We start from the raw sequence: 14946 nt of genomic DNA, 5'->3' as shown, positions 1-14946 counted from the left end.
TTTGGCATGAAAACTTGAACAGCCCTCTCTCTCTGTCTCAATTTTATTTTTCCTCAAACATGATTACAGAAATAGAGCATTGACATTATTTAGTATCTTTCTACCAAAAAAAGACATTACTTCGTATCATATAGATGCTAGACACATAAAAATGGTACAACTGTGCAAGAATTTACAATTGAATACACAAATGACACCCAATACACAATCTCAACTCATGAAACAAAAGAAAAGGAAAAATGAAAACCTCAAAAGAGAAAAATATGCCTGTACAATGTGTTCAGGTGCCACAGCTGCTAAGAACGAGTAAACATTTCTTTTCACAACCAAGCTCCCCATCCAGGGAACATTTGACACAAACGCTCTGGATCAATTGCATCTTGTATAAGTTGTTGGACCTGCACGCAAACCAACAATATTAAATTAATTGAATGTCATAGAAACAAGCAAAACAGAAAGGGAATTCCCTAACTGGAAGATAATCCTTAAAGCAAATTATTGATCACCCTGCAGAATCAACTTCTTTGGATCACTTTTTCCTGTCTAGCTAATAAAAGGACCATGCGTTTCTAAGTTCATCATACAGAAAAACTACGTTGAGGTTGACACTTGACAGAATTAACAACCAAAAAGACACAAGAAAAAAAGAAGAAACCAGAAAAAACAAGTAACAAAATATTCCATTTTTTGAAATAATCTGTGCCATATTTTTACATTAAATAGACAAAATTTATCATATATATATATATATATAATTAAAAACTTTAACATCTCCATGTATATAATCACTTTTTAGGTGTTTTCTTTTTCTTTAATGCACAGCTAAATCATAAGCATAATCAGGAGGAAATGAACTGTATGGATGTATCTTGCATTTTAGGTTTTACCAAAATATGCAATCCATGCCGACACTTTTTGTGTCATTGTTGGTAGATCAAAATGCTCTTAAACCACTTAGCCACGTCTTTACATTGCATTTTCAGTAAACAAGCAGGTTCTGTCAAGAAAAAAAAAGCATCTCCATGTTGCCAAAACTGATATAGGCTGGAGAATTACCTGGCCATGCACGCTTCTCATTTCACCTTCTTCGTATCCATCTAGCTTTTGTTTGACACGCAACAATGCACGTGCTGCATCCTTGTTCCCCTCATATACATCTTGTGAATCTTCCAAACTTGATTCGATATCATCATCTGTTTCCTGTGAAAGTGAAATGACATGGATTGCATTGGTAGAAAAACTCAACAAAATAACATGCAAACCGATCCATATTCATATTTCCAATTCTAAAAGAAAACCAGTAGGTCTGTAGAAAATTCAAAATCTGCACTTAGGTTTTAGTTGTAGTAACTTCTATCAACAGATAGTTGCCGCATTTATAACTCTGCCAGTATTGAGCATTGCTTGGCATTTCTAGTCCACAAGTCTAGATGGAGGGGGATCGCATTACTTTTCAAGTTGCAATTAAACCTTTGGCATATCTTCTCATGAATCCTGATTTAATGTTTCTTGCTCAAAACAGTGCATCTCATTACGTAACAAGTAACGACAGCCATTTCAGAGCATGTGGAATGGGACCAAGTGGTAGTGGTGGTGATGATGATGATATACAGGTGCAAAATCTTGTTTACTTGTATGGACATAACTAATCCTCTCACAATGAAGAATAAGTAGATTTCTTCAAACTGAAATACCTTTTGACGCTGCAAAGCCTTCAGAGGGGATAGAGCCCATTTGTAGAGAGGGTCATGGATGAAAACCTGCAGAAAAACACCTACCAGTTACCAAGAAATGAAAACAATTAGCCTTTACTTTTAGGAAGGAGATTATGCTGGTTAATCATACTTCGACAATGGTCAGAAGTGCTTCCTTATTTGTCCTCATAACGGATAGAGTTTCCTCACAGCATCTTCTGAAAACACCCTCCACTCCAGTGATTCCCATGCCATCTATAATATCTCTTGTGAGCCTAAAAGGAACCTGCCAAAGGTAGTCAACATAACCCATGAACAATAAGGAGAGTTGTCTGCCCCCAGGCAAAACTCTAAAGTCCTTGCCAAACTTAGGAAGATCAGACAGGTAAAAGATCAAATGAATGGTCAACACAAACATACCCGTTCAGGTGTTTTCAGCATCAGGCCCTGCTCAAAGGCAACACCAAGATCGATGTGAACTACTTCTGCAGTGGCTTGATCAATGAGGATATTCATGGAATGACGATCTCCCAGACCAACAATATAGCCTACCTGAGTTCAGATCATTCATTTCAGCATTATGACTATTTTGCAATGCCCATACTGCATTTTAGTGACTTAAAAGTAACTAGAGTTGATTATGCAGCTTCACACATACAAAAAGAAAAACAGATACTTTAAATTCCAAAAATATTGTTTTGCAGGGAAATGTAAAGATTTTAGAAATTATAAATTGAAAATTGTATATGGAGGTAAATGCCCTCGGTTTAAATTGTTGAACTCGCAACTGGTTAGTTCCACCTTTGAAGGTAGAGCATTAATGTGGAGAGCTAACACATGAACACCTTTCTTTTTATGTATTCAGAGGTTTTGACAGATCTGTTTTCACAGAGCCATAGTTGAAGGTGGCAGCTGGCTTGTTGGTAAGGTCTCTGGCTGGTTGTAGCAGAGACTTGGGATCAAATCCCATCTTCACCTGGGTCTGGGGGAGGGCTACCCCCATTGTGTAGCTTATTTTCCTACCAAAAAAGGACAATACTACAGAAATGTCCTGTCTTTGGACACCTCTGAAGCAGAAAATGAAAAAACAAAAAAACTGCAGAGGTGATGAAAAGCTCAAAGGAATAACTAAATCTTCAATGAAGGAACATGCTGTAGGATGTCAATGATTAATGCTCCAGATATATCTCTAGAATGTCCCATTTTGGGCACCTGGGAAAAAAACAAAACTACTAGAGTAACAAGAAGTTCATGGGAACAACTAAATCAGTTGAAAAACAGTTCACTTGATGTATGGAATTGTTTGAGATTAGATGCAAAACAGCAAAACAGCAAACAAGAGAGGAAGAGAAGAGAGAGAACTGCTGCAATGAGTGTTAGAGAGTGAGAGGTTCGAACATTACCTCACTCTAACACTCTAAACATTTTATTAAGGTGTTAATCTTTGATAAATTACAGAGAGGCCCTTGAGTGGGCAGAAAAATACAAAAAACAGAACATTACAGAGTATGGGCCTAGAATAAGGCCCATAACAAAGAGAAACATAACATAACATGAAATGACAGTCTATGGGCCATTTGGCCCATCTCCTCTACACTCCCCCTCAAGCTGAGCATAGATGTTAATCATGCCCAGCTTGCCAGTGTCATGATGAAGCCAAGCCTTGGAAATGCCCTTGGTGAGAAAATTTGCCAATTGTCCTTCAGAAGTAATGAATGGAAGACACACTTCACCGGAGGAGACTCTTTCTCAAATAAAGTGTCGATCAACTTCAATATGTTTGGTTCGATCATGTTGTACCGGGTTGTGAGCAATGTTGATGGCAGCCTGATTATCACAGTACAACATCATGGGTTTGTCATGATCAATCCCAAGTTCTTCCATTAAGGACCTTAGCCACAACAATTCCGAGACTCCATGTGCCATGGCTCTATATTCTGCTTTTGCGGAGGATCGGGCCACAACAGATTGTTTCTTACTCCTCCAAGAGACAACATTACCAGCCACCAGACTGCAATACCCTGAAGTAGATCTTCTATCATCAATATTTCCAGATCAGTATAGGCTTCAAGTTTCAGATGACCATGCTTGGTAAATAGAATTCCTTTTCCTGGAGAGCCTTTCAGATAGCACAAAATCCGTTCTGCTGTTGCCATATGAGTATCTCTAGAAGCATGCATGAATTGGCTAATGCAATTGACAGCATACACAATATCTGGCCTAGTCATGCATAGGTCCAGAAGCTTCCCAAGAAGTCTCTGAAAGACCCCTTTGTCTTCCAACAAAGTTCCATCCGAAGCTGAAAGTTTGTGACTCATATCAATGGGAGTTGCAGTTGGTCTTGCACCCAATTTTCCAGTTTCAGACAACAAATCAAGGACATATTTCCTTTGGGAAATAAGAATCCCATCCTTGGATCTGGCAACTTCTATGCCAAGGAAGTATCTCAACTCCCCCAGATCCTTAATCTCAAATTCTGTACGGAGGAAAGACCTAAGGGCCAGAATGCCTGAGGCATCATCACCAGTCACTATAATGTCATCAACATACACAATGAGATACACTGCTAGAGATCCACTTTTCTTCACAAACAGAGTATGATCTAACTGTGTCTGAACATAGCCGAATTTAACAAGTGCAGCTCTAAATCTCTCAAACCAGGCTCTAGAAGATTGTTTGAGACCATAAAATGATTTCTTCAATTTACATACCTTTCCTTGCATATCTTTCCCATACATCCCTGGAGGAAGACACATGTAGACCTCCTCATGTAAGTCACCATTCAGAAATGCATTCTTTACATCTAACTGATAGAGAGGCCAATCAAAGTGAACTGCCAGAGATAAAAGAACCCTCATAGATGTCATCTTGGCAACAGGGGCAAAAGTCTCCAGGTAGTCAATCCCATATGTCTGTGTGTAGCCTTTTGCAACAAGTTTGGCCTTGTACTTCTCAATAGTTCCATCAGCCCTGTATTTAATGGTAAAAACCCACTTGCACCCAACTGGATCCTTCCCTTCAGGCAAATCCACCACCTCCCAAGTACCATTTGCATGTAGAGCATCCATTTCAGTCTCCATGGCATCTCTCCATTCTGGAATCCTAAGGGCTTCTGAGACAGATCTAGGAATGGGGTTAGAAGCAACAGAAGAGAGATAAGCAAAGTATGAAGGAGAAAGCAGGTCATAAGAAAGGTGTTTGGAAATGCAGTGTGTAGTACACTTCCGCTTCCCTTTCCTAACAACAATGGGGACATCAAGGTCTGGGAAGGATGATTCCAAAGGAGCTGAAGCAGTACCTGTTATCTCATCAGTGATTGGGAATGTATGAGCCTCATTTGTTGTAAGGGAAACTACTTGCTCATTCCTGGATCTCTGCCTTAGATACACTTTGGGATTATGAGTAGGACGAGGAGGTAAAGAAATAGGGGCACCAGGACAAGAGGTATGAAGTGATTGATCCTCCTTTGATTCATTTGGTGAGGATATAGGTTTGTCAAGAGACTCAACTGAGACAGGAAGAGGAAGAGCAAAAACTTGTGACAGACTCTCCCCCTGTGGACAATGTCCTTCTTGAGAGGAACCATAAAAAGGAGAAATTTCATCAAAGGTAACATCCATAGAGACATGTCGGGTGCCGGTCTTTGGATCAAAACAACAATAACCCTTTTGTGTGGGGGAGTAACCAAGGAAGATGCATTTGTGGGCTTTCGGTTCAAACTTATGTCTCTGCACACTTGGAATGTGAACATAGCAGGTACAACCAAACACACGAAGAGGAATTGGGAAGAGATCATTGTCTGGATGAAGAAGACAGAATGGGGATTTAAACCCTAAAACCCAAGATGGCATATGGTTTATGAGATAGGTAGTAGTAAGTACAGCATCACCCCAAAATCTTGTGGGAACATGTGAGGCAAACAAAAGGCTCCTTGCAACTTCAATAATATGTCTATTTTTTCTCTCAGCGACTCCATTTTGTTCAGGGGTTCTAACACAAGAGCTTTGATGAATAGCCCCCATGTCAGAGAGATACAAGGATAAACTCTTCTCAAAATACTCTTTTGCATTGTCAGATTTGAAAACCTTAATTCTAGTATCAAATTGAGTTAAAACAAGCTCATGAAATTGTCTCTCTTGGGACTTCATCCCGGGATTTCATTAAGTATATCTAAGTGAATTTAGAAAAGTCATCAATAAACAGGATAAAATATCTGTAACCCCCCATAGAAGATAAGTGGTAAGGCCCCCACACATCAGAGTGCACAATATGAAAAGGAAAAGATGATCTTTTATTGCTCACAGGGTAATTTTTTCTACAATGCTTTGACAACTGACAGGACTCACAATTGAGACTGGACACACTGACTCCCTTAAACTGTTTTGGAAACAAATGACTTAAAGCAGAAAAAGGTAAATGACCCAACCGACAATGACTCAACATAATTTGACTGACAGACTCGGGAAAAGTAGAACCAAAAGCAACATTCTTGGGATGATCAAAGCATTGGCCAGGGGTGTCGAGCAAGTATATTCCATTCGCTTCATGGCCACTCCCAATCACCTTTTGAGACTTCAGGTCCTGAAACACACAGTGAGAAGGGAAAAAGGTTACACAACAATTCAATGACTTGGTCAGGCTACTTACAGATAATAAGTTGGTATTTAATTTAGGTACATGAAGAGTGGAAGATAAGAGTAAGGAGTCTATAGCCTTGATAGTTCCCTTGCTAGAAATAGGGGCAAGAGAACCATCAACTAAGGTGATTTTTCACGACCAAGAAGTAAATCATATGAAACAAACAAAGTGGAAAGGTTGGTCATGTGATCAGAAGCACCTGAGTCTATGATCCAAGGGGTTTTGTGATTACCTGAGGTGGATGCATGGTTAGCAGAAACCCTTATACTTGAGTGAGCAAATGCAATGGTGGCTGGACTTCCAGAAGGGTTGGATGATGAAGTTACACCTTCAAGCTGGCTGATCATCTTTCCAAACTTCTCATATTCAGCTTTCATGGCTGCCAACTGTGCACTAGTAGACTCAACCTCTGTATCTGTGCTTGTGGTTGCATGTGCACTTTCTGTATTTCTACTATCATTCTTCTTCTGGAATCTGATAGGTACAAGATTGGGATGCAATTTCTAGCACTTGTCCTTTGTGTGTTTTGGCTTATTACAATATTCACACACCACCTCCTTCCTTCCTGTGCCACTATGAGCTCCTGTAACCCCTTTGGGTTTAATTCCCATATTTGCAAAATGATCATTGATACTGACTCCTTGAACCTGCACTTGCCTCCTACTTTCTTCATTGTTGACCAAAGTATATGCTTGTGACAATGAAACATCTTCCTTGGACAAGATGTTTTGCTTTGTAATGTCATATTTAGAGTTCAGCCCTGTCAAAAACTCAAAGACCCTATTCCTTTTAACCAATTTCCTGTATGTTCCAACATCCTTGGGGGTATCCCATGTCACAACCTCTATCAAATCAATCTCTTGCCATAGAGATTTCAGGGTTGAGAAGTATGCTCCAAGTGACTTCTCCCCCTGCCTTAGATTCTTCACATCACTTCTCAATTTGTAGGCTCTAGCAACATTCAACTTTTGGGAGTAAGTTTCTGCAACACTATCCCAGATTTCTTTAGCCGAGTTCATCCACAGGTAATGTTGGCTAATCTGTGGCTGCATTGAGTTCACAAGCCACCCAATCACTGTGTAATTCTCCTGCACCCATTTCTCATAAGAGGGATCCTCCTCTCGGGGAGCTTTCTTGCTCCCAGAGATAAACCCCCACTTTCCTCTACTGCAAATATGATTTTTACGGATTGTGACCAGGCCAAATAATTGGTTCCATCCAATTTAACTGTAGTTACGGCCAATAAGGAATCGGTTGTAGTTCCCGAATTATATCCATATTCAACAGTGCTCTTGTTCTCAATTTCTGAGAAGTCCATTATGTAACAACTTCAATTAGGGTTTCGACAAGCCTTTAAAAGTGATCTGATTTCAAAGAACTCAGATTGAGTTGAAACAATAGCAAACACAGCAACACACAAACTCAGTTCAGAACTGACAGCCGTGAGAACCAAGTTTGGTGGCAACACTTTCAAAGAGAAGAAACCCTGATTCAGCCTTCAAGGAACAATCAGCAGGCCTCCAAACAATATGTGTTCTTGGTTCCCAACAATAATTTCCCAAGGAGAACAAAGAGAATAGTCCACAGTACCTAAGAGGACTTTTTACAAACACTATGTATGCAACAGTCAACACTTCACTGTTAACAAGCAAAAATCACTTCAAGAACACTTTGTCTAGGTCCAAGAAGCAGCTGAACTAAAGTAGAGGCTTGTACCACTTAATTTAGATAAGTTTTTCAACAGTTTGGAAGCCCAATAACAGCTGAACCACACTTCCAGAATAACCTAGAAATCAGTCCAGCAACAGTGGGCCAAATGGAGGTGTGCTTTGAATGCTTTAACAGTCCTCCCAAATAACAAAAATAACTCAGCAAAGAACTGAGAAAACAACTTACAGTATCTCTGGTTTGAACTTCAAACCAGGCCAAACACTTTGCTCTCTGAGCTAGATTTGAAAACCCTTTTCTCTGATTTCAAATCAGGCTGAAAAACTTGCTCTCTGATTCCTCCTGGTCACCGAACCCTTCTCCAAGTGTATAGAAACTTGGGCACCCCCCAATGACCTCCAAGAACCAAGTGAATAACTGCAAACATTCAGCCCTAGTACCTCCTCATGCAGTTGGCTGAACTAGAACCACATGAGGGACACGCCAAGCAACGACCCGCTCTGATACCAAGTTGAAAAACAATTCACTTGATGTATGGAACTGTTTGAGATTAGATGCAAAACAACAAAACAACAAACAAGAGAGGAAGAGAAGAGAGAGAGCTGTTGCAATGAGTGTTAGAGAGTGAGAGGTTCGAACATTACCTCACTCTAACACTCTAAACATTTTATTAAGGTGTAAATCTTTGATAAATTACAGATATGCCCTTGAGTGGGCAGAAAAATACAAAAAACAGAACATTACAGAGTATGGGCCTAGAATAAGGCCCATAACAAAGAGAAACATAACATAACATGAAATGACAGTCTATGGGCCATTCGGCCCATCTCCTCTACAAAATCATTGACGGAAGAAGGAGAACAACTAAAGTCTAAGTATGGGGTGCATGCCTATATTTGCAAATACTCAAAATGAATTAAACGAGAACATACATTAACGGACAAAACAAACTAAAACAAAAGGGGAAAAGAAAAGATACTTAGATGGATTGCTGTTTTGATCTATGAACAATATGAAGGTTATTTTCAAAAGAGAAACTATGAATGCTAGAAAGCACAAGAAACTATCCTGGAGTACCAGAGTAAGCCCAAGTCATATAACCTCATACCCCCACACCCCCACCCTCCAAAAGAAAAAGAAAATGAGGGCCTAAGTGTTGGGACAACAATATAACAAACTTACCATTGAACTAGCTGCCACACTACGTGTGTAAGTGAGCCTTTTCTCAAACCAATCAGCAGGTTGTAAGAATCGCTCCAAGAAAAAGTAATGCATGACAGGTCTGCACAAAATTTAAGGCAAGAGTTAAACCCTAAGGATTCTAAAATTTGAAGTTGGTGAAAATACAAGTAGATGAGGGAAAGACAGACCTGAAGTTTTCACAGACTTTCTGAAAGGCCTCACACTTATCTTTTGCCTAAATACAAGATCAAATTAAAAAAATGCAACACCCCTATTTCCATGCATTTTTCTTTACATTCTTGCAGTTTAATTTTAAAAAATGAACCACTCAACATACATGCCATTCATGCAAAATATATGCACATTAGTACAAACATTCCTCAAATAACTATGATTCAATACAGGATTATAGGAACATTTGTAATTTTTAAAGGAATCCTAGATTTGAGTAATAAATTATAAATTTCCTAAGAAAAGAAACTTATAAGATTATGCTGGAAATGAGAATGAGAAACAAAGACAGATGATGAACCCGATATGTCTAGAACTGCCCACAAGCTGATCAGTGCACTACAGGGCAGTCATCAGTCCATTTAATTACATACACAAAGTACAATGCACTGAAGCAAGTTGAGAACAAGCAATAATACCAATGAAAATTGTATTGAATGACCTTTCTTTTTCAATATAAACTGTTTGGCAATGTAAACAATAAATTGCTTCACTGAGGAAATTCTTCTATCAACATATGTTTAATATCCACATCATTTCTTACAGAAGTTGTGTGGACAACTCCTGGATTCTAAGACTATATACACGGATACCTGCATATCATTGGCATAGGCCTGCCAAGCACACCAATCCCACTCCAGTTTCTCAAAAGTGATTCTTCCCCAATCTCACCTAGAAGTTGGTTATGCAAAAAATCATCATATCCCCCTTGACAATACCTTTTTAAAGAGAGAGAAAATGATACCATAAGAGAAACTGATAGCCTTGGAAGCCTACCTATGAGGGTTGCTGAATGTGGCAGCCATCACCCTCATCAACAAAGCCAACTCTTCCTCTAGATCCTCCATGGTCTTTGCTGAGAAGTTTCTTATTCATGAAACCTATTTTCCAGCACCCCCTTGAGCCTTGAATACAAATGCATTTGCATTTGAATAACTGAAATTTTAAATTGCCACCCTTGCTATGACATAGTTTTTGTTGACAGGTGTATTATATGTACTGTACGCAGGTTTAGTACATGCAGGGGTATTTTTGTAATTTTGTAGTCCTCTTGTGTTGTACGGCTAGTATAGTATAAATACAAATGCTTCACTCGCATGAAGTAGTACTTTTGAGGGCTTAAGTTTGCAGCCTCTTCTCTCTTCTTCTTCTTCCTTCCTTTCTTTTTCTTCTTCTTTTGCTCAACATGGTATCAGAGCAGGACCGACTAGGCCTGGAAAACAACCAGCTGAGGTCTCTCTTCACTGCTGCGTAGAAGCTATAGTCCTGATGCTCGAAGACAAGGAAGAGGAAGCATTCTCTAATGCTGCGATTAGTCTTCACTGCCGAGTAGGGTTCTGCTACAAGAAAGCTGACTGTTCAACTTCCTAGTGCAGAAAAGGGTTCTGCTACATGTTTTCTGGGGTTGCTCGGCTAAGAAGACTGTAGAAAACCATCCCAGATGTACGAAGAAGGGTTCTGGCCATCAGAGAAGATTGGGTCCATGAGTGTACTGCCTATTCACAGTTCGGGTGACCTGGGTACTGAACTGAAGTTTCTCTGTTTATGGTTCTCTTCTTGCACTCTTTCGATAGACTGTTAATGTCCAAAAAATCTGAGTAAGGACTGTTCGGCTATTTTGTTTTCCCTCCTCCGACTGTGTGTTGCTCTATTCAGCTCTCTAAGGGACTGTTGTTGAACCCTAAACCCTAAGTGACTGTTCGGCTGCCCTGGAAAGTGGATATCAACCGATTAGGTGTGGTGAACCACCACTTGTATTACTGTATTGCTGTTCCTACCAATTAGGTGTGGATATCAGCACTTGTATTGCTGTTCCTACTGAGAAGCTGCATGAAAGTTGTAAAATTGTAGGTCATTTAGACCTGGTTACACTGCAAGTGCAGTGTTCGTATATTGTTCTGTGGACTCCTACAAAGGGTAGGTCATACAAACTAGTACTGCAGCTGCAGTGTTTGTGTTTGGTTCTCTGTGAAACCGAAAATCAGCAAGTGCCTAGTTGTGGACTGTAGCAGCTCTGTAAGGCAGTGTTTGTGGTGCACTAATTGTCAGAAGCCCCGACACACCAAAGATACTTGTTAGGATCTCCATGGGAAACCAAAGTGGGCTCAGAATTTACCTAAGAAGCAAGGCTCAGATGTAATTAGAAGACCCGGGCAACAAAGTACCAAGAAACACCACATGGCCAATATGGTTACTCGGGAGAATCAGCCCTCCACTCCTACTGTGACTCAAACACCACATGGCCAACATAGCTACTCTAGATCTGACCCAAGGGAGGATATTGTAAACTCCTTCCGTGACCATTTGGAGCTTTATGGTAGAGCAATTTGCCAGGTGGATGCTCCTCCCACCATCTCTTTTGCATCCATATCAGGTAATCCTGCCACAGCTTTCCATGCTGCTTCTCACAACCTTGACTCTCCATGGATCATCGATTCTGGAGCGTCAAAACACATGACTGGTATGTCCTCTTACTTTCAAACTTATCACCCTCCTTCCGGAAGAGATAAAGTGAGACTAGCTGATGGATCATACACCTCCATAGCTGGTCAAGGAACTCTCTCTCTTCCCCTCCGATGTTCTTAATGTTCCAAAATTCCCTATGAATTTGTTCTCAGTTAGTAGTGTTACAAATTCCTGAAACTGTTCTGTGACTTTTTTCCCTACCTATTGTGTGATTTGGGATCTGGCCTCGAGGACGATTGGTAGGGGATGTATGGTTGATGGACTCTACATGCTGGAGAATACGACCGGCCTTCATGTTATAGAGTCTATGAGTCAGTTCAAAAAGAGTAAAATGTATTTGTGGCACTGTCGTCTGGGTCAGTTGTCTTTTGAGACCTTGAAATTTGTTTTCCCAAAACTTTGTAAGTCAATGTCTGTTTCTAATCTTTCTTGTCAAACCTGTCAGTTAAGCAAGCATCGTAGAACTCAATTTCCTCAAAGAAATAGTAAATCTGAGTTTCCTTTTCACATTGTGCATTCTGATGTGTGGGGCCTTGTTACTTTACCTTCTGAGAGTGGCTACAAGTACTTCATTACCTTTATTGATGATTATTTCATATACACTTGGGTATATCCAAAGCGAACCCGTGAAGAAGTACCAAAAATTATCCAAGATTTTCAGCGGATGGTCTTCACCCAATTTCAGACCGAGATTCAAATATTTCAATCAGACAATGCAAAAGAGTTTTTTCATAGTGACCTCACGGAGTTCTTTGCTTCACATGGCTCTCTTTATCAGAGCTCTTGTGCCCGTACGCCACAACAAAATGGTGTGGCTGAACGGAAGAACCGACATCTACTTGAGGTGGCACGGGGTTTACTACTCCACATGAATGTTCCCAAATGATTTTGGCTTGAGGCTGTCCTTTGTTCTACATACCTCATTAACCGAATGCCTTCTCGTTGGTTAGAGTACAAAGCCCCACATCAGCTTCTCTTTCCTAAGGCCCCTCTTCTTTCTATCCCTCCTCGTGTTTTTGGTTGTCGGTGCTTTGTCCAAAACCTATCTCCCACCCGAGGGAAATTGGACTCTCGTGCTATCCCATGCATATTTCTTGGCTACTCATTCTCTCATAAAGGGTATCATTGCTTTGATCCTGTTTGTCGGAGATTCTATGTCTCCATGGATGTTACCTTCTTTGAAGATGAGCCATTCTTTCCTGTTTCTCCTCAGGGGGAGTGTAGGCATGAGGAGAAACTGGTTCAACTTCCTCCTCTTCCTAATCCTTCTCCTTCTTCTTCTCTTCCTGATCCTCCACCTTTCCGTGTTTTTTCTCGTCGTCATAAAGGCCAACCAAGTGCAAGAGCTGTGGAGAATCCAAAAGCTGTACCTCAAGTGCCATCAAACTCCTCGGGGGAAGATCATACTCTCTCAGGTAACTTGACTCCCAATGATGGTCCTGACCTCCCTGTTGCTAATGATCTTGACCTTCCTATTGTCCACAAGAAAGGTGTTAGGCTGTGCACTACTAAACACCCCATTTCCAACTTTGTTTCCTATGAGAACATCTCACCTTCATTTCGTGCCTTCCTTACCTCCATTGACAGTATCCCTATTCCCAAGAATGTGGCAGAAGCTCTCTCAGTTCCAGAATGGACAAACGCCATGAAGGAAGAAATTGATGCTCTTCATAAGAATGGCACGTGCGAACTTGTTGATCTCCCTAAGGGGAAGGATCCAGTTGAATGTAAATGGGTGTTCATTGTTAAGCATGGTGTTGATGGAACTGTGGAGAGGTATAAAGCTCGTTTAGTGGCAAAGGGTTTTACTCAAGTATATGGAGTTGATTATGCAGAAACCTTTGCCCCTGTTGCCAAAATGAACTCTATTAGAGTACTTTTCTCTCTTACTACCAATCTGAATTGGGATCTACATCAGCTCAACATCAAGAATGCCTTCTTGAATGGTGACCTTGGAGGAAGTTTATATGGTTCAACCCCCCCGGTTTTTTGGCTCAAGGAAGTGAACAGAAAGTGTGCAAGTTAAAGAAGTCTTTATATGGGCTGAAGCAATCACCAAGAGCTTGGTTTAGCAGATTTCATACTACAGTTCAGCAGAGGGGATACACATTGTTTGTAAAAAGAGTAGAATGTAAAATGGCTGCCCTAATAGTATATGTGGATGACATAATTGTTACTGGTGACTAGAAGGATGAGATTCAAAGTTTGAAGGGCTTCCTTGCTACTCAGTTCGAAGTGAAAGATCTAGGACCCGCCAAATACTTCCTTGGAATTGAGGTTGCCCGATCAAAAAAGGGTATCTTCATCTCCCAAAGGAAATATGTCCTAGACTTGCTTAAGGACACTGGAAAGATTGGGGTTAAACCAGCTAACTCTCCCATTGACCCCAACCATAAGTTAAGTGACAGCCAAGGTGAACCTCTTAAGGATGTGAAGCAATTTTAGAGGCTTGTAGGGAGATTGTTGTACCTCTCTATGACTCATCCAGACATAGCATATGCTGTTGGTGTCTTCAGCCAGTTCATGCATGCACCTAGGTCCACTCATCTTGAAATAGCGGAGAGAATACTGCGTTATCTTAAGAAGTTCCAGTGTGCTGGCTTATTATTCCAGAAACATGTGGACATTTGAGAGTTGAAATTTACACAGATGCGGATTGGGCTGGATCTCAAAGTGACAGAAGGTCTACTAGTGGTTACTGCACCTTTGTAGGAGGGAACCTTGTTACTTGGAGGAGTAAGAAGCAAATCGTGGTAGCTAGATCTAGTGCTGAAGCTGAGTACCGTGCAATGGCACACGAAGTAGCCGAAGGTATGTGGATAAAGAATCTATTGGGAGAGTTGGGTTTTCCAGTACACAAACCCATGATTCTACTCTATGACAACAAGGCAGCTATAAGTATCGCTGCCAACCCAGTACTACATGATAGAACAAAGCACATTGAAGTTGACAAGCACTTTATCAGAGATAAAATCATCACAGGCGAAATATACACTCTATAAATCAGCTCTGAAGACCAACTAGCAGACATCTTTACAAAAGGGCTAAACCATTCCAGACACCAAGG

The 14946-nt window shown here is 40.5% G+C and overlaps 1 protein-coding gene across 4 annotated transcripts in view; it reads right to left on the bottom strand.

Annotated features, from left to right (window-relative positions):
- ATM (Serine/Threonine-kinase ATM-like protein) overlaps positions 1 to 14946 on the bottom strand; it is a 177266-nt gene continuing 162320 nt past the window's right edge. For all 4 annotated transcript variants that reach the window (XR_016112830.1, XM_088984113.1, XM_088984112.1 and 1 more), the window contains 7 exons: positions 9371 to 9417; positions 9183 to 9282; positions 2115 to 2246; positions 1846 to 1980; positions 1695 to 1760; positions 1057 to 1200; positions 1 to 398 (listed from right to left, as the gene is read on the bottom strand). Coding sequence is in view for 3 of the 4 variants with exons in the window: in XM_088984113.1 (XP_088840239.1) it covers positions 321 to 398; positions 1057 to 1200; positions 1695 to 1760; positions 1846 to 1980; positions 2115 to 2246; positions 9183 to 9282; positions 9371 to 9417 (702 nt within the window). In the remaining variant the exon portion in view is untranslated. The remainder of the gene's footprint in view (positions 399 to 1056; positions 1201 to 1694; positions 1761 to 1845; positions 1981 to 2114; positions 2247 to 9182; positions 9283 to 9370; positions 9418 to 14946) is intronic.

The sequence above is a fragment of the Nelumbo lutea genome, chromosome 4, assembly GCF_056320005.1.
Source record: "Nelumbo lutea isolate HS-2025 chromosome 4, American lotus-T2T, whole genome shotgun sequence".
Taxonomy (NCBI): domain Eukaryota; kingdom Viridiplantae; phylum Streptophyta; class Magnoliopsida; order Proteales; family Nelumbonaceae; genus Nelumbo; species Nelumbo lutea.
The sequence above is the reverse complement of the archived record's forward strand: the minus strand, read 5'-3'. Positions and strand labels throughout refer to the sequence as shown.